The sequence below is a fragment of the Gymnoscopelus braueri genome (genome assembly GCF_963280865.1).
Source record: "Gymnoscopelus braueri genome assembly, chromosome: 18".
Classification (NCBI taxonomy): domain Eukaryota; kingdom Metazoa; phylum Chordata; class Actinopteri; order Myctophiformes; family Myctophidae; genus Gymnoscopelus; species Gymnoscopelus braueri.
Genome location: NC_137618.1, coordinates 33,565,549 through 33,589,264, shown reverse-complemented (window position 1 = coordinate 33,589,264; position 23,716 = coordinate 33,565,549). Strand labels below are relative to the sequence as shown.

General features: G+C 44.7%; 2 protein-coding genes across 2 annotated transcripts in view; one reads left to right on the top strand and one right to left on the bottom strand.

The window, feature by feature from the left end:
• dync1i2a (dynein, cytoplasmic 1, intermediate chain 2a) overlaps positions 1–11,459 on the top strand; it is a 20,330-nt gene extending 8,871 nt beyond the window's left edge. Inside the window, exons 6-16 of the mRNA XM_080413071.1 lie at positions 3,155–3,241; positions 3,490–3,652; positions 3,746–3,845; positions 4,718–4,843; positions 5,929–6,075; positions 6,484–6,597; positions 7,014–7,147; positions 8,989–9,133; positions 9,298–9,438; positions 9,705–9,830; positions 10,455–11,459. Coding sequence (XP_080269197.1) covers positions 3,155–3,241; positions 3,490–3,652; positions 3,746–3,845; positions 4,718–4,843; positions 5,929–6,075; positions 6,484–6,597; positions 7,014–7,147; positions 8,989–9,133; positions 9,298–9,438; positions 9,705–9,830; positions 10,455–10,568 — 1,397 coding nt within the window. The 3' untranslated portion in view covers positions 10,569–11,459. The remainder of the gene's footprint in view (positions 1–3,154; positions 3,242–3,489; positions 3,653–3,745; positions 3,846–4,717; positions 4,844–5,928; positions 6,076–6,483; positions 6,598–7,013; positions 7,148–8,988; positions 9,134–9,297; positions 9,439–9,704; positions 9,831–10,454) is intronic.
• LOC308073869 (electrogenic aspartate/glutamate antiporter SLC25A12, mitochondrial-like) lies at positions 11,409–23,716 on the bottom strand. Its single transcript, XM_080413072.1, has 12 exons — positions 23,584–23,716; positions 22,227–22,320; positions 21,626–21,710; positions 20,228–20,309; positions 19,027–19,179; positions 18,010–18,062; positions 17,720–17,800; positions 15,854–15,994; positions 14,408–14,546; positions 13,099–13,257; positions 12,850–12,940; positions 11,409–12,246 (listed from the first exon to the last, which is right to left on the bottom strand). The coding sequence occupies exons 1-12, from the start codon at positions 23,696–23,698 to the stop codon at positions 12,039–12,041; spliced, it is 1,401 nt and encodes a 466-aa protein (XP_080269198.1). The 5' UTR covers positions 23,699–23,716; the 3' UTR covers positions 11,409–12,038.

Sequence of the window (23,716 nt, the reverse complement as noted above, 5' to 3'; positions counted from 1 at the left end):
ATCCACTTGGGTATTACACATAATGGTACCGTATACAGTCCTGCCCAGGACCCAATGGAATGGGACCCGACCTGGACCCAATAGTAGATCATAATAAAACCAGAAACCAAACCTGTATGGGTCTCTGATATTATCTTGGTAGACCCGGGAAGACCTCCAAACTCCTTTTCCGCCAGTATGCCTTGAGTCAAGCTTGTAGATCAGTTAATGTCTGCCTCAGTGCTACATCATGCTAAGACTGCACTAGTAGATAATAATGCAGTGCATGCAAGCACGCACAGAAGCAAGCACAGAGGCTTTCTTTTCAATATGGAGAAAGATATGTGAGGTATTCATCGATTGGTCTGTCTGGAGCTGTATTTAAAAAGGCTTGTTAGGAATATGAGGGAGTGGAGTATTTCAGTAAATTTCAAGATTGATTCAATTTGATTGTTTCAATCACTTAATGCAGAGGCAGGACAAAACTTAATCAAGAAAGAACCTAATGGCCCCCTTGTTTCAAGTGCCACTCTTGTGTTCACCTTTTATGCATCTGATGATTAGTACTCTTAGGCTAAATATCTATTGTATCCCTTCTGTCATACAATAGCTCATTGTTGAGAATGTGTGTGTGGGGGGTGGGCTAGTCTTTTTGCGTTATTGGAACCATAGAGGTCTGTGCTTTAACCCTGGCATCCCTATTTTGGGCATGTCGTGAGGTGAAATGTTTTTATTAATAGGCCTTAAGTGGTTAACAGGCATATGACATTGTGTAGACTACCGGGTTTGGATTTCCTGGTTATTCTGGCTCTCTTTATCTTCCAGTCTTATGTGCCTGCAGAGATCACTCTAACCTGTGATGGAAAAGTGGAAAGAGCAAAACTGCCATTTCGCAGATGACTGAATCTTGATCGGTCTGCTCTTTCAGAATGACCAGCATCTTTGACAGCTGACATCTTTTGGTTCACTTTGTATTTTTACAGTAGTATTGTCGCGTTTTATTCTAAGGTTAACTATTTTAATTTGCTGTTTTTGGACAGTTTTTTATACCCAATAAGAATATAACTTCATAGAACTACTGTATTTCAGGAAACAAAATAATGTATCTCTTGAGTTTTTTAGAACTGTATGCTGGGAAGTCATTTAGCATCCTGCAATGTTCCTTAACTGATGTGAATATGGCTGTAAACAAGGCAGGAGTTTAAACAAAGAGATACACATTAGTGAAGTTTGACCTCTTTGTTGTCCTCTGTCAATCTATAGATAGAGGGAGACACCTGCAGCAGCAAGTAAAGGTCATTTAGTTTTGTACTTAAAACACAGTTTGATGCATGTCGTGCTTGCATTACATTAATATATATTGTCCATTGACAAAGACCAGTGATTACCCTCCCCCCCCCCCACACACACACACACACACACACACACCCAACTCCCCAAAAAAGCTTTTATTCCTAAAGTGGTACAAAAGCCATAATTGGGCCTGCTTTGAGAGGAGGTGTCAGTGTATAGGACATCAGTGATCCGGGTGAATTCTGTTAAATGTGCCCCCCATCCCCAAACCACCACCCCGTCCCCTACATGCTACCACACCCCTACCACTACACACATCCCCCAAAGGGGTCACCAGGATCACTAGCTTTTCTCCAAATGGCAATTTTGGCTGGCAGGTGCATTATACCCTTTATTTTCAGATTGTCTGTCCGCTCCTAATGTCTGGCAGGTTGATTGCTCTGGCTGCCTCGCCGGGGAAAGGCACTGACGAGCACGGCCAGGACTAGCTGAAAGACAGTGATTACTGTTTTCCTTTAAGCCTGATTGAGGCCCTTGAAAGGAAAGATTTTAACCTTCTCCTGTTGGTTCCAGAGTATGGCCTTTCATTGAAATGGCTTGTGTGTCATCAACCCAGTTCTGTAAACTCATCAGAACACCCAATAACCTTCTTCCCCAGTACCCCAGGAACAAATGTGTGTGTGTGTATGTGTGACCATCACTTATGGTCAAAGTGATGGATGACATTGTCATTTAGATTTTCTCAGTGGGAGGGAAATGCTACCATGTAGTACTGTCACCATAGATGAACTATACAGCTAACTATAAAGGAACCAGACAAATATTTCTCCTTCACGAATCTGTGTTTTTGTTTAGTTTTTTCTTCTCAGCATTGTTATACATTAACAGGTGTATCCTATTTATGACCACTGAAAGCTGTTTGCTTGAAAAGGCATGTTCATCTGTTATGAAGCCGGTGTTCAGTTTGACAGCTGGTCAGCCCTACAAGATGTATTTTTTTTGTACATTCTCTGTGGCTGAATAGCAAGCGAAGGAAGCCCCCTGCTGGGATGGTAATTGCATGGGCTTGCCGTTCAGGGGAGAAGCTTGTCTGGGGGCAGCCAGGCGGAAAAACCTCTGTGCCATCCTCATGCCACCTCTGAGGAAGAAACAAGACAATCCCTGCGCCACCATCTGCTTTTGCACCATGCCGTCAGCTGGCCAGACCCAATGGGACGGGCCCCGGGGCAGCTGCTCCACACCCTCTGCCCTGCTGCCCCTTGGCCTAGTGGGGGGCAACTTGTTACGGGGACACAGCGGAGATGGCTTCACTGACAACTGCACTCCCCGTTGAATGGCTGGATCTCATTAACTGAGATGGGGAGGAGGTGGGGCACGGGTGTCCCTATGACGACAAGACACCCGTGGTGTCGCCACCCTCCTGCACAAGTGACAAACTTTCTTACTATAGAGGGACAGGTTCTCTCTGAAAGGCGACATTGTGCTGGCAAACCAAACGAATGCAAGGCAGAGATACAGAATCGGTCCATTGCCACTTGCCATAACAGTAATCACAGAGTGGAGCTTTATGAAAGAAGGAAATAATGGTTGTTGAAGCTGTGGAGTCCAAAAGGAATGAAACCTTTTTTATGTGGACACCAATTTACACGATCATTTGTCATGATTATTAATTTGTCTGTTCCTTCCACTTTAAATTAGATTCTTATTTACTATTTATACACAAAACCTGAATCTCTGCTAACTAGATTTCATAATTTAAAAGAAAACAAAAGGAAATGATTCAAGTCTTTTTGTGTAGCTAAATGTCAGATTAGATGGCCTGTTCATCATGGCTCATTTCTTGATCCAGTGATTAAACCCAAGTTCACCTTTTCTTCAACAGAGGAAGAGGAAGAGGAGGAAGTCGCTCCACCACAACCAGTGCTTGAGACCCAGACTGAGAAACCAGTCCAGAACAAGGAGGAGGAAGGTACCGTGTCTGTGAAAGTAGCATGCCATGATTTCATCGGAAACCACCCTTACTGACTGAACTAAGACTTATTGAACTGTATCATATTTGGGAAGCCTACAGTTGCTTTTGTATATTACCAGTGGTCTTCTAGTATTACAGTCTTTTAAGTCCTGGGAACCAGTGTGTTGTGTTTTCAGTCGTGACTGGAAATAAACTGGGCTGCATTTAATAATTGATTGATTCTCTTTGTGCATCTGTCTGTAAAGCTCCGCCACATGAGCTGACAGAGGAGGAAAAGTTGCAGATTCTGCACTCCGAGGAGTTCATGACTTTCTTTGACCACACTACTCGCATTGTGGAAAGGGCTTTGTCTGAGCACGTGGACGTCTTCTTTGACTACAGCGGCCGTGACCTGGAGGAGAAAGAAGGGTATTTTGGACCAAAAACAAAAAGTTTTGTCTTTTAATTTTGTCCTCTTGAGAAGTGCCTTTATTGATTGGTTGATCATTATTTTTTCATCAGAGAAATCCAGGCTGGAGTGAAGCTGTCTCTAAACAGGCACTTCGTGGATGAACACTGGTCTAAACACCGTGTGGTCACCTGCCTAGACTGGTCCCCACAGGTGAATGTGTTAAAACTCTTGAATATAACTGGATCATTGGCAGAACAAATGAATTAAATAAGCTTTAATGATGGTGACTTGTTTTCTCATCTTTGTGGGAGTTATTTGGTTTTGTGTTAAAGTGGAATATGCGTAGACAGTGCTAATTGGTTGTTGAAATAAGTTACCTCGTCGGAGCACTAATTCTTTATGATTACATAGCTTGAATTTGACAGTTTACGTTAAGCCACAAGTCCCCCAGGAACTGGAAGTTATGTCACGCACAAATTGTCACTTAGTTGGAGGCCATAACGATTTGTTTCCTCCTGTGTCTGTATTCATTTAATTCACTGTTCCACAATGAATCTTGACATTGATTGAACACCAACCCTTTGTTCACAACATTGCTTGCTCAGAGCGATATGCATACCCTTGTGAATTGAAATTGTGTATTCACAAACTGTAAAGCTCAATAGTTTGAATATGAGAGGCAGCAGAGGTTAATGGTTTGTTTACATCTGGGTAGTGTTTCGAAGGCTTTTCTAACCATTCTTTCCTCAGCCATTTCTGCCAGTGTACTTTAGAATTCACTGACGGCTTCAGTTCCAACACTGATCTACAACCTGCTGTGGTCAGCTTAATGACCGTGTTTCTGTACGTACAGAACTGTAGTTTTAAGGGCAAACTTATGAGCTGGAATACAAACTTTATTTACCAGAGTTGTATGAGGGGTGGGGGGATTTTGTTTACCAGGCCATAAATCTTGAAGAAGGGGTGCTTACTCATTCAGCTGCACCACTGAGGACTGGCTAGTCTTGTTCACATGGAGCCAAGCCTGGGGGGCATGTCTACTTCCTCTTGACATTCATTTGGGTTGATTTTTCTGTCACCAGTATCCTGAACTCCTGGTTGCCTCATACAATAACAACGAAGAAGCCCCTCATGAGCCGGACGGCGTTGCCTTGGTATGGAACATGAAGTACAAGAAGGCGACGCCAGAGTACGTCTTCCATTGTCAGGTACACAAGCAAAACGTAGCCTCAAGTCTTCAAAACCCGCCCTCCCCCCTCTCTCCCTCCACTCGTCATCATGGGTGGCTCCCTCTCTCTGACAAGTGTGGAACCCTGCCAACTCCCCTTCCACCCTCTCTTCCTCTCCCCCTTCGTCTCTCGCTTTCTACCTCCCCTGCCCCTCGTTCTCTCCTCATCCACATTGTGAGTTCACCAGGTTGGCATCCACCTCCACCACATCTGTCCAAAAACACATGTTTAGTGAGGCGCCGGAGAAGACCTGTGTGGTGCCCGCTGCTAGATGGAACCTGAGTGCTGCAGTAGGATTAAGTGTGTGGAACCGGGGTGGTTATCGTGTGCATCTAAACAAGGGCCCTGTGTTCAGACGGGCTAGTGAGGAGAGGCGGTAGAGCTCCTCCGCTGGCCGGCCTTTTTACACTGCGTGCCCCGAGGTTCCTAGCCCAAGACAAGTTGAGTAGAACCACATGTCGCTCCCTCCAGAGCGGATGTAGAGGCAGGCACATTGCTCAGTTGAATAAAACTGAACAGAAGTGTGAATGCATTTTTCTCCATGCCTCCAAGTGGGCTTGAAATGAGATTTTCTTCACCCATGTGTCATGTTTCTTTTTTTCTTTTTCTTACTTTTTTTTTTGGGGGGGTGGGGGTTAAGATGGGCAGGGCTGCAGAAGGTCACAGGCCACCTAGTGACAAAGGACTAAGTCAGAATAAAGTGGCATGAATATTGTCAGCATAATCCATACACAATATATCCTGTTGGACGGCCCGGGGATTGCGGTTCTGCTTGGTGCTGTCAGTATTGAGGTGTGAGTCATGGAAAACACAAGATTCGTTGAAGCTAAATGAAAATAAGCAGTGTGCTGTACCTCAGCCTGGCCAATGCTGTAGCAGCTATATTAAGCCATTACTAGTGATCCTGAAATAGAGAGTTTCTCTCTGTTGCATTTCTTTTGATTGGAAGTGACACAGTGGTACGTTGCAGCAGACTTGTCACTGGGTTGTCTCAGGACAGCAAGCAACCCCCCCCCCTTTATTTAATTCTAATTGCTTTATATTTTCTTGTCTTTGCTCTTCAGTCTGCTGTTATGTCCGCTGCCTTCGCCAAGTTCCACCCTAATGTTGTAGTGGGGGGCACATATTCAGGACAGATAGTGCTGTGGGACAACCGGAGTAACAAGAGGACCCCAGTGCAGAGGACTCCCCTGTCAGCAGCAGCCCATACGGTACACTAAGAAGCTTTTTGATTGATGTTTTTATTGACAAAAATGCAGATACATGGCCATATATTTGTACATAGCTGTCAAAAGCATAACATATAATCCATTGTGGTCCTTTGAGTGCAAATGTGTGTATAAACTGAGTGCCATGTGTTGGCACTCAAATATAACCAATAATAAATACATTCATACAAAATTCAACGTACTAGACAAGTAAGAGAACAAAGAACAACATTGGTACTGTGAAAGGAACCTGTTACAACTCAACTAGGATGGTTAGGTCCAGCTGCTGTTCAGCCAGCTCGTTATGGAGGAACAGCTGATACGATATATTCTTGTCTTGTGTTTGTCTTATGCGCGATACTAAAACCAAAATAATAAATCTGTTTTTGTTTCTGCCCGCTCTCTGTACAGCACCCAGTATATTGTGTGAATGTGGTCGGCACCCAAAACGCCCACAACCTCATCAGCATCTCCACCGATGGCAAGATTTGCTCCTGGAGCCTGGACATGCTGTCTCAGCCACAGGTACAGCCACCGTCTTTTTTTGGTGTCACCGAATGTTCCCGAAACACTGCATAGTGACTTTTCCTCATCGGGAACTTTAGTTACACTTCCTGTCTCACGTACACATATTAAATCTCTAATGTTTTCACTAGACCCATCCATTTTAGCCGTCCACCTTGGTATTTCCTTGGTTATAACCTCACTTTTTATAACTTCAGTCAAGGAAATTAACTTTGCTGACTATGTCATTCCGACTCTGCCACCAAGCCTCCCCAATGTCAGATGTTAATATTTTATATAGTGCTAGTTGAATTTGGATTATGCATTAATAAGCTGTCAAGTGATTTTTATAGGTTGTGGTTGGCATTGTGTCTGTTACCATAAAGGCTGAGCAGGGAGCTTGTTTAACGGATGTTATTCCATGTTCCCTCCTACAGGACAGCATGGAGCTGGTTTTCAAGCAGTCCAAGACCGTAGCTGTCACCTCCATGTCCTTCCCCCTTGGAGATGTCAACAACTTTGTGGTGGGCAGTGAGGACGGCTCTGTCTACATGTCGTGTCGTCATGGAAGGTACGCTCTCACAACAGCCAGCCGTCCCCAGCGCCCCTCTCCCCCACGCTGTGCGCCGCCAGGAAACTGAGGTGGTTTGTTACTTTGTTAGGCCCCACCCAGGCCCCAACAGTGTGTCAAATAAATATACCCCACTCACTTCCCAACGCCAACGTGAATCCAGCACTTGATCTCTTGCTGTTTGAGGTTTCACTCCTGCCCAGCCATCCTGTTTTTCTTTTCCGCTTGTCAGTCGTGTTTGTAAAGGTCGTTCAACATAAACACAGCACACATGCAGGGGAAACAAATCATTTTTTCCCCCTTTCTTTTTTCTTCTTCTCTCTTTTGAGGATTTTTCTCAGAGTAAGGGAGGTTGTTTACAGTTGGTTGTCCCGGGGAGACTCGAATACTGAGGTTTGTCCCACAATGCTGTCATCCGAGAAAGAGTTGGGCTTCAGCAAACCCTAGGCCCACTGTTAAGGGAAGCATGGCTCCAATCAACACTGCCAATGTGTGGCAGGTCTGCCCCGAGACACGGCATTCATGTCCTGCAGTATACGCCGAGACCACAGAGAGGGGATGGTTGCTCGGCTTTGCATAGCAGAATCACCTCTGTAATTGAGGGAATCATTTTCCACCTCATTTACAATGGTATGATACTCTCATCCCAGTTAATAACGCATAAGCATCACTCATGCTGAGTATTTACCTCTCTGCGTAATTATCAGAGCCATAGTCTGGTAACAGCTCTGCAACATGTGGTTGAGAGGCCGTTGGCAGTGCCTTTCTTGCTGCGCTGCTTTGTAATGGCTTGATAGAGGTAAAATGATTTAATGTGAATACGTCCGACAGAGGTCCATCTGAGCCTGTTGCGTTCCCTCATGCCCAATTGACTCGCAAAGAATAATGTAATGTGAAATACTTCCACTTGGGGTTTTTATTCATCCTATAATTGATGGTTGTTCTTGTGCAATGCACAGGGTATTATGTTCAAATATTGTGGGCCTGACTAATTATCGGGCATCTTGCTCAGCGTGCATCGGAAAGTACACGTATGAGGGATTGTTATCAGTGGTGTGTGTAATTTAATGGCGAGCGAAGACTATGTAACGGTTTGTAATTTTCCAGCGATCACCATGTAGACTAGGCATTCAGAATTTTGACACTTCTCGTTGTGACTGGCAGTACACACACACAACACCTTTTTAACTGCGAAATCTACCCATGTTGTCTTTCCCAATTGAGCACCAAGTTTGGCAAAGATCAGGGGGAAGGAACAACACATGTCAATCAATAAGAAACAATGCGCTTATTCTGGCCTATTGTGGGTCGATGCTAATTCTGGAGTAGCTGTGTTTAACCATGTTACACAACTGACAATTAAAACAAACAAATGAGATGGCATAATGTTATTGTTTCTCTGTATAATGTGGTCATATTTATATTCCTTAACGTGATTTTCTGTACCCAGCAACCTTCTGCAAAGCCTCACTTTCCCTCCTGTTGTCTACTACAGCTCAAATGTATCCCCTTGCATCTCTTTCTTTTTATGTTCTTGTGTGTGTTTGTGTCTTGTATGTTTGAAAATACTGCTATTTTGGCCAGTTCTTGCTCAAAAAAGAGTCAAGTGAATACCTGGTAAAATAAATTAATACAATTATTCTCATTGCCAACATAAAAAATTGTGCACTATGCTGTATGTCCATCTACAATGGCATGAATATGTCAAAATCTGGTTAATTTAGTATAGTCTGATTTTGAAGGGTGAGAGTTCAGCCCAGTGTTGTAGCATGCGAACTTCGAAAAATGTAACACAATGATTTGGTCTGATCTTGACATTACTTGTTTGTTGTGGCCCACAGCAAAGCAGGCATCAGTGAGATGTTTGAGGGCCACCACGGACCCATCACTGGGATCGACTGCCACACAGCTGCAGGACCCCTGGACTTCTCCCACCTCTTTGTTACCTCCTCCTTCGATTGGACAGTCAAGCTGTGGAGCACCAAGGTATGAGCCAATTAAGCAATTTATCAAAGATTATTCATTGGCTACTAAGAAAGTCCATAAAACTGTATGTATTAAGCTGTAACTGTCATCATTTATTTATTATATATTGTGCATATAGGATGTTGGTGCTTATTTTTCAATTACGTTTTAACATTTGTTTGCAGAATAACAAGCCATTGTACTCATTTGAAGATAATTCGGATTACGTCTATGATGTCATGTGGTCCCCCACTCATCCTGCTGTGTTTGCTTGTGTGGATGGGGTTGGCCATCTTGACCTGTGGAACCTCAACAATGACACAGAGGTACTGGGACTCCACTAGACACAGTCACAATATGTATCGGACTACATTTTATCCCTTTCTAGAGTAGACGAGAACTCTGTGTAGTATAATCCCGCCTATACCAAATCTCTGTTTAATAAGTATATATTTTTTTCATACGATGAACATTTCAGTGTTCGCCTGTCCCATACAACAGCTACACAGCCCCGCGTAGGCATTATACTAATTTAGATTTAGTTTTTTCCCACTGTTGTGTATTTGTGACTAACTGGGTGGTATCGTTTCAGGTCCCAACAGCCAGCGTCACAGTACCAGGAAACCCTGCTCTGAACAGACTCAGATGGTCTCACTCTGGCAAAGAGATCGCAGTTGGAGACTCTGATGGACAGATTCGTGTCTATGATGTAGGAGAGGTGAGAACTGACTGTTTTATGGGTATTTGTGTGCTATCAATCTTAGGAATCGGATATTGTCTGAGCAGTGGATAAACAACTTATAGTTGTCATGTGTGCGAATCAGCTTATTAAACACTTATGACTTTTATTGTAGTTCTGATTGGAGAACTGCCTATGCGTTGGCTGGTTCCCAAGCTGCATTTTAATAAAGTGTTCTCGGTTGTATAATAGTAGACTTAAGTCTGATTTACACTTAGTTGTGCAGCAGTGTCACGCACCCGAAATAGCTGATCTACCAGCTCATGCGTTGCAGTGTGACGCGTTATGAGCTTGTAGATCAGCTATTTTCAGCGTGCAACTAAGTATAAATCAGGCATTTAGGCCTGTCTATTGTATGTAGACAACAATCAAACTGTTGTCAGAGCACAGCTCCCTGAGGACTATCCCGTATGTCTTTTTTAGTATGTGAGCCTGCCATTGGCTGTTATAGGCTTACAAATGGAGAGCAGCTCTGCTCCCCTGATCTGTGAGAGCGGGGTTAGGTCTCGGTGACGGTTGTGAGATTGCCTGTGATCCTGTGCCCCCAGAGAGGGATGTGTTTGGAATTTGAGTCATGTCTCTTTGTTGTTTTTCCCCCCACAGCAAATCGCTGTTCCACGGAATGACGAGTGGACTCGTTTTGTTAGGACACTGGCAGAGATCAACGAGAACAGAGACGACGCAGAAGAACTGGCCGCTCAGCGCCTGGCTGCCTGATGTCGTTGCTATGGACATGACATTGTAGGGACCAGGGGAATGCGTTTGAATATTAGCCCCATTGTGATGGAAGGAGATATCATTACAGCGACGTGATTAGAGGAAACAATTCAATTATTGCAACAATGTTCACAATTGTTGTCATCTACTTTTGAAAATGTTGTAGTTAGATTTGTCACTGCTGTTTTTATTTAGTAAACTCTGCCTTCTTTATTGGCTGGTTCATCACCAGCCTTCCTTGGGATTCAGATGAGGAACCACCTCCACCTCAGACAGTACCAGAGATGAAGCCATACTCCTAAATACAAACCAATTGTTCTTTGTTCAAAGATTCAACCAGGTGCCTTAAAGGTCCACTATCTGTTTTAAGTGTATTGTATGGGCCAGTGGAATTGTGTAGGTTCAGTGTCATAATCCATTTATTAATGGGCTTACTCCAAATATAAATTTGTTGTACTACTACCTTTCCACTTAAGCTGTAGTAAATCTATCGCATCATCATTACTACACCCAAGAATGTAAACATGTTAGAACCATAATTCTTTTTTCATGGGTCCTTTATTTAGCCTAGATGACTTAGGCAGCAAACGGTTCATAAAATACTGGAATGCCTTTTTACCTCTACATAAAGCTTAAAACAGGTTTTCCATGATGGTATACCTTTTGAGATGGCTCTAAGAAAATTATATTGTGTATGCTGTATTTTCTGAATGAATTCCATATCTAGCCTACTGTACAGTATGACGTGACGTTCTCAGCATACAAGTCTCATATGTGTCCTAAAGAATCTCCAAACTTTGTCAAATTTGAGAATGTACTTTTCACACAGTCGAAGCAAAACAATTTTAACGATTTATTTCAACAAAATACAATAAATACATTTAAATTATTTCCCAAGACCCAGGTCATGATTTCAAAATAAACACTTTGAAAACATCTGTACATTCTCTCAAGTCACTGAAATGTGACTGGTTTCACACGTGCACACCAAAGCTTCGCATAGAGAAACGCAGTAACAGTCGTCCATAATGCCATAATGTCCCTTCACAGAGAAGTACAATATGTACAATAAACTTGTGCAAGCTATGCAAAGTAAATTATGAAAGCCATATTCATGCAGCATTCAAATTATTACAACCATTCAAATGCATATAAATGAAACGGCAGTGGTGTTCCATCTTTTTCATCTTTTCAATACAACCATTTTGGAGGGATAAAGGCTGGGAAATGTATTGGGACTTTAGGAGCATGCAGCCCTCGCTAGTCAGCATAGAAATGTGCGTTGGCTAACTACTTTGTGGCAGATGGTGTCGCTCTCCATACATAATTGATTTTCAAGTGATAAATGTGCATCGCTCGCCTAATATAGCAGATTTTCACACTCTAAACACAACGCATCTTCGTTTTATCTCTAAAAGCAGTTATTTACAGCGAGCGACACCGTCATGGCGACAAAGCATGACTTAGGCATTACGAGGCCTGCGGCTCAGTTTTGTGCTCGGCTGGTATGGCTGTCACTGCTCCAGAGGGCTTGAACTTGGGCAGGTGCAAACCAAACTTGCTCTCCACGCCGGCAAACGTAGCTGCAGCGAGGCGATAGCCTCCCACATGGTCTGCCGTCAGAGCCGGAAGATCCTCAATCCGGGACTTGGGAGTGGGGTCAGAACCAGTAGGACGACTGCGGAGGAGAGGTTTAAGGTCAAGGTAATGACTAAATCCACCTGATTCGGATGCTATCAATGCATTGAATGGGACATTATCACCTTTTATTAGACCATTGAATGGGCGAAGTAGGCGACATACTGACCTACCCACGATTTATCAGACCATTCATTGCGTGTTATCAAGACATACTGACCTACCAACGGAGATGACTTAAATAGTTCAGTTTCGGTTTTGGTTTCGGACCATGACGGAGGCGTGCAGTCTCAGGCGAACTGGAACCCCGTGAAGGACCACCGAGGGAGCTAAAGCGACCGAGTTGCCGTCCTGAACGGTGTGACGTTCGCCTGAGCCTACTCAGCGCCGTTGGAGTTATGTACCGATAGGCACAGAATCGTAAATTATGTTGTGGGGACTGCTCCGCCTCCAAGTAGGTCAGTAGCTCCTGATTACGCCCAATGAATGGTCTGACAAATCGCGGGTAGGTCAGTATATCGCCTACTCGCCCATTCAATGGTCTGATAAAACGTGATAATCTCCCATTCGAAGCCGGTGCTAAATCATGCTATGGGCGAACACTAATGATATTATGTGGGTGTGCTAAGGTAAGTGTACTTACTGTCCTCCAAAGTCGACTTCGAACCATCTTTGCAGCATTTCATAGGTCACCAGGGTCACGCCAAACTGTGGCGAAGACCTGCAGACACGGGCTGATGGAATAGAAAGTTACAAAAATTACACTGGTCGGGGTTTTGATATTTCTCTGATGACTCGAGGATGATAATTATAGCGTCCACAGTGAGCCTCATTTCCTAGTCACGAAACCACTCATTGGACCGCGGTGCGTCGTGTATGCGTGAGTCAGTACCTCCTGCTCCCTTCCAGAATGCCTTGAACCCTTCCTCGGCGAGGATCTTCCTGAAGCAGTCGATGACTCCGTTGTACGACGTCTGGCCCGCGCGGGCTGCCACCTGGAGCCTGGTCTTGATGACATCAGCGGGGGTCACCAGCGAAGCGGCCGGTATTCCTTATGAGATATATCACCCACCGACATAATGAGTCACTGTCACTATATGCATAAATGGTATGTATGGCATCCTGACAACCCACTGCGGCATCACGCTGCAGTGCTATATAGCAGTGGTTCTCAAACCTTTTTGTGGCACCCCTGTAAATAACCTTTTTATTCACGGCACCCCTGAATTACATTGTTAATTTATGGCACCTTACATTTATGTCATATTACGGTAGGTAGGAAATATGTAAATCTTTCACCCTAAGATAGTTTGTCACAAAAGGAAAACTTGAGAGAATGTCAGTTCCCATTAGGACAGATAAGTAACTTGCAGCCCTATTCTGGGCGGAACATTTGCCAAAAATAGCTGATCTACAAGCTCACACGCGTTGTGAGCTTGTAGATCGACTATTTTTGGCGAGGAGATTTAGTGTAGGTCAAAAAAGAGCGCACCAAGTACATTGAACTCAGGTCAGTTTTATTAAGTATAGAGGGTCAAAGTGGTTGAACTGAGGTGATATTGATAAATTCCAAATATCAAAGTATTCTGTGGCACCCCTGGGCTTGCGTCACGCAGCCTAGGTTGCCACGGCACCCACTTTGAGAAACCCTGCTATGTAGTAGTTTTATGAATTGACATAAATCTGCTGTGTGTGTGTGTGTATATATACACACATATATATACACACACACACACACACACACACACACACACACACATATATATATATATATATATATATATATACACACACACACACACACACATACATATATATATATATATCTATCTCATAAAGGAGAAGTTGCACACTTGAAATTGATCTATTACAGTATATCATATATTACCAATAATTTCATAATAAAACCTAAGAATGAGTCAATACTTTAATATGAATACATTTAAGATAAAGTCTGAGCTGAAATGGTTCAACTGATCACCTCAATAGCCCAATATGATAACCTGGTAGATCATAAAGAGGTGGTTGCCCCCCAGTATATTGATATATCCACTATAATTCATATACTAAAATATGGACATACATCGCAATGAAATCTTCACATGCTAAAAAATAATCACATTTGTTTGCATTGATATAGTCTACTAACACTAAGACTTTGAACGGCCAGAGTGCCTGAACATTCCAGATGTATTTGTTACCTGCAATAGCTCCAGCGGTGAGCAACTGCAGTGGCCCCACCCTGCCTTCCTCATCAGCCAGCTTCGCCTTGGTGTGGGCGTACACAGGGAAGTAGATGGCGGAAAAGGGGATGTCACGCAGAAAGCAAGCTTGCGCTCCCTGCCGCAAACACACAAAAAGATTCCTTGTACTACCGCATAAACGACACCTGTGTGAACGCTACTCTTTAACACCTGACCACAGAGAGACAAAGAGAGACAGAGTGACAAAGAAACAACACTATACTCCCCTAATTACTTTTGAGAATGGTAATCATGCATAGTGCTCCTCAGAAAGCAGTATATTGTACAGGTTAATTTGGCATGTGGCAGAGGCGGCACAGTGAAGCACAATGTGGGCATCTTCTCCTCTTATTCCCATGCATACCTTCATAAAGCCTAGTCTTCTAAGCTTTCATGCTGTACTTTCTAAAGTATAGCTGCAGACCTTCCTCCTGTCTACTGTATGTTCCCTGAGATAAAACATGAGTGGACTGTGGTCCTACTTAAAGGGGTACAGGCAGCGGTTGAGGCGTGTGTGGTTTTGCCTTGGGAATTATCTGGCCTGGGAGCTGTCTGAGCCAACCCACAGGGGGCTGTGGTGGTCACAGTAGGAGCCAAAGGCCCCCAGGCAGAACTGCAGCCCTTTAGGCCCCCATAACTCGCGCGCGCGCACACACACACACACACACACACACACACACACACACACACACACACACACACACACACACACACACACACACACACACACACACACACACACACACACACACACACACACACACACACACACACACACACACACACACACACACACAGCTTTACCATAGGCCTGGGGCTGCTGGCTCCATCTACTGAGAGGAAGTCAGTCTTTTAACAAGCCCCACACTGTCTGCTACTCATTAAAATATGGACTATGAACACATGATTCAAGATGTAAGAAAACCCACAAGGATCTGGAGGGGAGCAGTAGCAGAGCATAATCCCTCCCTAATTTGCTGTTGGTTGTTGGCTGCTGTGTATTTTGCATGTTAAACACTGTTTTGGAAAATTGCAAGAGTCAGAGGGTTGTGTAATCCTCAATTCCAGATTCTGAACTCAATTATGCCTACGTACACATGCATACTCTACAAATTTGTGTACACAACACTTGGTATATGCCGTGTGTTGAACAATGAGTAAACTGCAATGATGCAAGCTGGTATATCAGCTGAGCTACCGTAACATTTCCAATGTATACATTCAATGCTATGTTGTAGTGTTTAATATAATGCATCGGTATGAACAACAAATGGATATCGGTGAAATGCTGATAGTGTAACTTTGTGATATGAACGGGCGCCTTCCATCGCCCTTGTCTGACACTTGACAGGGCTACAGAATACATGCTTAAGGATGCTGCAGATGGAGACCTGCTGACCTTACCTTGTAGAGGCCGAAAAAGCCCAGGTCTCTCACTACATTCAGGGCCTTGACCTTGGGACCTGTGGTGATCTCTCCAGCCACCTGCAGACGGATCTTTACAATCTCCAAAGGATTGGTGAATATGACCTGCGAACCTCCGGCCTGTAGGAAACAACAACAGGGTTCATATGCGGTTGCTGCAACAGTAACGGTGCAGCGGGTGAGTCGGTCATCTCACTGTGCAACTGACTTAATTATGCGAGGTTACCCCTTTAACCACATCTGAGGGGTCAAGCTCGGGTGACGACGATAATGATGTGATGTGTAAGCATTTCACCCTGATAAATAGTTTTTTAAATCATCTGGGTAAACCGATGCACAAAAGATACTTTATTTCTCAATCTGATCTCATGTTATCAGAAGAGTGGCCTTGACAGGGGGAGAAAAAAGCAGGCATTGATAGAGGAGCCAGTGGGGTCAGGTTGAAACAGGCACCGGGGTGAAGAGAAGCCCTGGCTCATGGTTGGAAGGCTCTGACCCCGGCACCCAGCCCTCTGCCCCTTCCCTTTCCCCGAGGCGTCTCCTGTGGAGGGGTGAGTGGCCCGGCCTGGCCTCGGCCCGCACACTTCCCCAATTCACCCCGTTCCCAAGGGGAACCGTCGAATCACCCGGGCCCATCGGGGTCCAGGCAGCAAGGCCCCCGAGGCACAGCCCCCTCTGACTCAGGCACATTTATCACCCACCCCAAATTCAATCAGGCCCCTGGATGGCTGCTGGTGACATTCGGGGCAGGGGTCCTATCTGTAAACATCCGAGCAATGATCTAAAAAAAGCCTTCTCACATTTAGTCAAAGTGGAAGGGGAATATCCGCTACTCTGATTTATTGCACTCATCCCCCTTGTGGCCATCTCCTTCATCTTCCTCATTTCTCCCTTCTGCCGGGTAAGATAACTTAACATGTCATCCCTTCAGATTAATGTGACATTTAACTTTTGTGCTTCACGTCAGGAGGTGGACCAGTTCCTATGAAACACTCAAAACGCAAGCTTCTCTTTACAGAAATCTCCGGGGTCAAAAAGGGCAGGACATGTACAAGACATATCCCTTTCTATTTCAAGTGGTCAACCAGTGGGTGGTGGAAGCATCCTTGGTGCTGTCCTTGTGTGAAGACATGTCCTTGTGTGGTGTCCACAGGCCTGTGGCAGACCAAGCCTCAGGTATGTGCCATGTTGTCAAACTCAATCACACTGATCTAGAGCCAACTCCATCCAAGGCCCTCCAGGGCCCCTTCCTCCAATTACACACTGACAGAGGTCGCAACCCCGCAGACCCTGCTCCTCCGTAAGCAACCTGCGGGCTCTGCTTCGTGGATCGTCTGTTTCACTTCACAGCAGCCCAGTCAGTGGAGTGGGGAGAACACAGGGAATTACTGCTTTAATCCACTGATGCACTTACAAAATGTTACAGCGTGGCAAATTAGCGGAGGTAAAAATAGCCTGTTCACACAGGCATCATTTCTCAAATGGTGCACAATTAGCAGGGATCAGGAACCCTTTCTAGTCAGATAACAAATTTGGGATGTCAATCCGTTATTATTGAATTATTGTAATCTGTCATGCGCTGAATGAATGGAATTACTCAATATTGGTATAAACTGAAAACGAGGAGCTTATACTTAGAAATGATTCAGTCAGATGAATTCATGCTCTTGAAAAATGTATGACAATTAACTTTTCAAAGCAACATTATAATCCAACAAAATAATAAAATGTTATGTTTTTTTTCCTTCTCTTTGCCTCACGTCAAGACGTATTGGGTTTAAGTGAACAACCTCTCTTTTGGGGCATTTTCATAGATAGAATTCAAAATGTCATTAGGCTGCTTACAGTTGCACCAGCCAGAATCTCTGCAACCAGAGGGATGGTGCCATCTTCTGTGGTGAACTTGTCTCTTACAAAGTCGTTCATCTGAAGAAAAGAAAGAAAAAGATATTTGAGACACAATCCGCATCTTGATAGCACAGCATTTTAACGTGAACTCGCAGCCACATCCTGATTTTGAATAGTGTATTTCTGCCATGCACTATTTATTTATCATTCATAGTTGTTCATTCCAAACAAATTTATTTCGTTTTTTTTCTCCCAGGGCATTCTGAACTAAACACTGAAAGACTTGCCGTAAGTTTGATAGCTTTTTCCGGGGCCACGCCAATGAGCTGCGGTATGAGACCTGCAAAAATATCATTCATAGATACCGTTACAGTACCCGACAGGTAGACACAGCAACTCTGGCTTGAGATGAATACATCCATTGACAGTTAGTACAATATAATCTGCATGATTCTTGTGCAGGTAAAACAACCCCATAAATATTTACAGATATGGCTCATACATCTGATGCACCCAAAGCACAAAGACCCCATTGAAAATTAAACAAAAGCCCAAAATATGACACTACTAGTGTGTTGCGGGATCAGCATTGTCAAGGCCTGATCCCACTGTGGTGGGGAACAGAGAGAGCTGTGTGGCCATGGGTGAGCAGAGTGGAGTGAGGGTGGGTTGAGGGGGGGTGCATGCTACAGCGGCGATAACCACCATACTGTTTCACCGTCTGTCCCTCATCGGGCCAGATAAACTTCTGAAGGAGCTGCTGAGTGACCGCTGCTGGTATGCAGCCAGAAAACAGCCAAGCGTGTCTGTCTCTCAGTCAATCACTCTCTCATCGTGTGGAAGAGATAGAGGAAGGGTGTGTGTGCGTCGGGGTGGGGGGGGCCAAGCAGAGCAACAAAGAGCTGCCGTGGTGGACACAGCAGTAGATGGCAGTCTTGACTTCCCTCATCTGAACGGCTCCAGGGCGGGGGTAGTGTTGTATATCACGAGCCTTCAACACCATTATCACCGTGCTGGCGGAGCTAGATCAGACAGTGCTACTACATGAACCCGGTCGGACGTTTTCCCTCTGGGAGCTCTCCCTCAGTACAGAGATAATGAAAACGTGACCCCTGGGTGTTAGCTTTATTCCATGCTGAATAGGGAGGGCAAAGGTTTCTGGTATCAATTAGCAAACCACGCCGCTGATATTATTAGCACACTGACAACTCATGATGCTTTCCCACCAGAATCACCCCCCCCCCCCCACCCCCATATACAATATGTACACTCTGATTCCAGGTTCTGTTACATAAGTGTGTTACCTCTGTAGAAGCCAAAGAAGCCTTCGTATCGCAGCACTTTCTTAGCGCAGTCGAAGCTGTTCTTGTACATCAGTTCTCCTACAAAGGTGGAGCGTTGGTTCTGCATGCGGGTTTTCACCAGGTCTATGGGGTACACCGCCGTCGCACCGGTGGCTAAAAACATATTATGGATTAATCATCACACCTGCAGCACCCTGGTGACAATCGATATTAAGTTGCAAGATATACATTTTATTTCTGATTTCATCATCATTTCTAGACCATCTAATCAACACTCTGCAGTCTGCAAACACTGTAATTAGAAATGTGATATTCTGTATGTCTTCCTAAGACACTGTGAAATACATGTAGTCACATTACAAGTCACATAAGAATTTAGTAGTGGCGGAGAGTTGTCCACTGATTGCTACACGGATGCTAAAAACAGGCGCATGTGCGTGTGCGTGTGTGTGTGTGTGTGTGTGTGTGTGTGTGTGTGTGTGTGTGTGTGCATAACCTACATGAACACAGCCATTCAGGTCAGACAGTAGGGAGTATTTGGGTAAGCAGTGTGTCTGAGGAGGCAGAGCTACAGCAGGTTGCACTAAATCCTGTTTTCAGCCACACTGGCTTGCCATGTCTTGTCTGACATCAAAGGGCCCCCGTAATGACTCTTTGCTCAAACATGCAAATGCTGCTGGCATGCTTTGTCAGCAAAAAGTTTGAGAAAGGTTCATTATTTACAACTATAAAGAAATGGTGGGTTCACTGTCCATTTGTGATGCCCTGAACACCTGAATTGAGTGCCAAAGGTCAATTAGGATTGATATAGGCTGCAGTCATGAGCATATGCAATAAGATGTGCACGTTTAGGCACATGTGCTCTCATACGCACATGCAAACGCACACAAAAAGCCCAATTCTGTTCCTATCTCAGGGGCAGTTACTGTATGTCAGAGGTCCCTTGTATCAGTTCCTTCCAGTGTAATTGGACGAGAGATTCCAGAGTGCGGTTCCGGAAGATTTGTGTCATTCCAAAGCTCCGACCCTAAAGACAGCCTGGAGCCACCGGTGGCACAGCACCACAATGCAGGAGTCTCAGATCAGAGCCCCTCTCCCTACAGCACAATAGCCAGCCCCGGGGGCCTCAACGCGCCAGTCTAGCCCAGCTAGGGTTACCCCTCGGCGGCCCGGGGGGCTCTGTGGCAGACATGTCACTCACCTCCAGCGATTGAGCCCAGCATGAACCTGTAGGCAGACTCAGCAGCCTGGAGCCAGACGGGCCGAGACGCATCGTGACCATGCTGTATGAGGGGAAAAGACACCAGTGGTCAAATGAATCTGGAGAAAGACGAGGGATCAGGACACTAACCATGAATCGGCTGACTATTAAACTATAGTGAACCAGATACATTGTGGAAAGAGGAAAAATGCGACGGAGCACTCAACAAAGGAGGAGAGCAATGGAATGCAGACCTGTCAGGCTCTAACATCGAATTCACCAGCCAGTATTGTATATCACAGACAGTCCAGCTTTTGGATACAGTAAATGAGTGTGTATGGTCGTGGAGTCTGCTCACAGTTTTCCAGGGATGACAATTGATTAGTATGAGGCTAGCAAGAGGCTAGAGGCTAAAGGTCTTATGTTATTTTTACAACAAAGCATAATTTCTCGTCTATATCTACTTGATCTCTGTTCTGGTGTTTGATGTTGTGAGTGGAGCCCCTTTTGTTTTCCCTGTGGTGCAGGGGAACAGATTAGTCCCACAAGCCTTTCCATGTACAGATAAGTATCTACATGAATATAACACGGCCCGAGTAAGACTCAGTCATAGTATGCATGCCCAGGCCAGGGGGAGTGAGCAACATCTTAAGAGGAGCAGAGAGCAGATCGGGCTGCTTCCGTCTCCCCCAGCTGCTTCCACTGAGACTTGCATGCTAACGAGATTGAGGTCCTGATCAAAAGGTTTTAAACGATTAGCCCTCTTCCTACTGGGGGGCAGACCTGAGAATTGCAACATGTCCACGTCCTTCCCCCCCCCTTGCAGGAATCAAATTCCACAACGCTGAGCAGAAGTCTCGGGAGCATGAGTGGCCTGAGAGGCCTGACCACAGCCTGATATGGAAAGCCGTGTCATCCGGTTTGAGGCAGGAACCATTTCATTCTCCCAGATCCAGATCACCCCCGCTCCCAGGCCTCACCCCCCCTACTCACCCACCACCCCTGCACTCTGCTCTCACTCCAAACAGACTTTGCCGAAGGCTCCTAAGACTCCCGAAGACCCACACTGATAAAAGCATCCTATTAGCTCCTCAGATGTGTGATTGCGTCTGATGTGTTCGTCCAAGCACCGCTGAATAAAATAGGACATCCTTTCAGGGAGAGCAGCATCGCAAACAATCCACGCCTCTTTTATACCTATAATTGGTGGACTTTTATCTGGGAGTTTTAGTAATGCACTTCACAAGGGGAGAAGAAACATGGGCACTCTGCTAATTCAGTCATTGAACAGTCTCCTCGCTCCTCTCTCAGAGGGGGGTTACAGGGTAAAGGAGTAAAAGGCCCAGATAAAAGGCTGGAGGAGGTGAGGGGTATATTAAGAGATGTCAGTCAGTCTACCTGTTTCTGGGCCTCCGCCAGGTGGAATGGCATGGCTCCTTCCTCCAGCGGCGCTATCCTCTCAATGTCTGCATGGTTCAGCCGTCTTAACAGCAGGGGAGAATGGCTACGTTATGCCAGGAAAAAGCCAGCCCTGTGTCTATCACAAGCAGGTGATGTAAGATTTTCCACAGACCTTTTATGGCCTTATAACTTGAAATTTATTGCAGCTTTAACATGAGTTTATATAAACAACAGACAAACAAAGCTGGAAAGGTGCCCGCAATCCAACAAGTAAATGATAGTGTTCTGTTACCAATCTCGGCTGAGAGGCAAATATTCCCCACTGGCCTGATGCATCATAAAGTCTGCATCCATGTTTTATGTTTGTCTTGTAAATCAACCAGTGGAGCCACTGTTGTTAAACAGAATGGCCAATAACTTAGAATTTACATCCAATAAATGAGGCTGTAACATTTTTATTCCATTCAAGGGATAATCAGAAATAGAACTGTTTTTTAAAATATATATATATACTGAATGAATGCTGAGGGCTGCAGGGACAGTAGTAAAGAAAACATACTTAATGTGTACTTAAGGACAGAGTGATTCTGAACCTTACCCAGAGTGGGAGTGCAGACCAGCAAGTTGGTACAGGATGTCAATCTCCATTGGTGTGATCTGGCCAAACTTATTGGCCGCACGAACAAACTCCTCTGTATGAAAATGACGACAAGAGGAAATGGTGTCATGCAAAGTGAAAGCAGGTTCGTATTCAGGGAAAGCCATGGCAAACACATTAATTCTTCATACAGAGAGAATGCAGACTTATTAGTTCTAAATATTATACCGACCTGGGTCAAAGAGTGATAGCAAATATTTGATGGGTTTGTCTAACCCACCTCGGGGCAAAAGGGGTGGGGTTACTCTAGCTCTGCAGGACAATGAGTGCCAGAATATTTGTACATTAACAGGAAACACTCTATACATCTCTGTGACTCTTAGTCTTAATTGACACTGTCAAATATGAAATTACAAATTACATATTAAAACTTTTATTTCGCTAAGCATAACTGCTCTTTTTCAGCAACGCCCTGTTTCACACACACACACACACACACACACACACACACACACACACACACACACACACACACACACACACACACACACACACACACACACACACACACACACACACACACACACACACACACACACACACACACACACACACACACACACACACACACACACACACACACACACACACACACACACACACACACACACACACGGGAGCTGCCAAGTACAACCACAGGTTATACTGCTGATCACTGGTCAGTTGGGGGTTCAGTCTCAGTGCCTTGCTCAAGGGCACTTCAATGAGGTGTTGAGGGAGGGGTGAATGTTGGTCATTCACTTCCCCCCCACATTTTTCTTGCTCTCTCTGCCACAAGTACACTCCTCTAACCTTTAGGCCACCTCTGCTGAAATGCAGTAAAACCCAGCCAACCGAAATGAAAGAAATTGGCAATGACTATTTGACCCTAAGTCTGTCCTACATGAGGGAAACTGAGAAGAGACTGTAGGGGAAAATAAAGAAACAGTACAGTAGCAGGGTAAAGTAAAAGTATACATCTCTATGGGAAAGATGGGGCAGGAGGAGACGTGATTAACAGTTCAACTACGAGTTCCACAGATCTACGAACAATATAAGGGATGAACCAATTACCACATTATGATGTTTATTTACCTTATCAATTTATTGCTACGGTATAATGTTCCCTGTGTTCCCTGACACCACTCTGTCAAAAGAGTTGAAGCATGATCGAAAAAACACATTTCACATAACAAATGACATTTCATATAACATTATGAAATGTAGCATTTTGCAAACAACATATGGAATGCATACGCTTATAACTCCAGGTACTGTACATCAGTGTTGTGCAGCAGCAACTTGTTCAGGGCAGTACCTTTGGTGACAGGCGTGTCTCGTTGTGTGCCAGCGAGAGTGCTGTACACCTTGCGAACCAGCTCCATGTTGTTGAGGAGTGCGTTGAAGGCACGAAAGTAGGAGAAGCTCACCATGTGGGATGTGCTGCCACC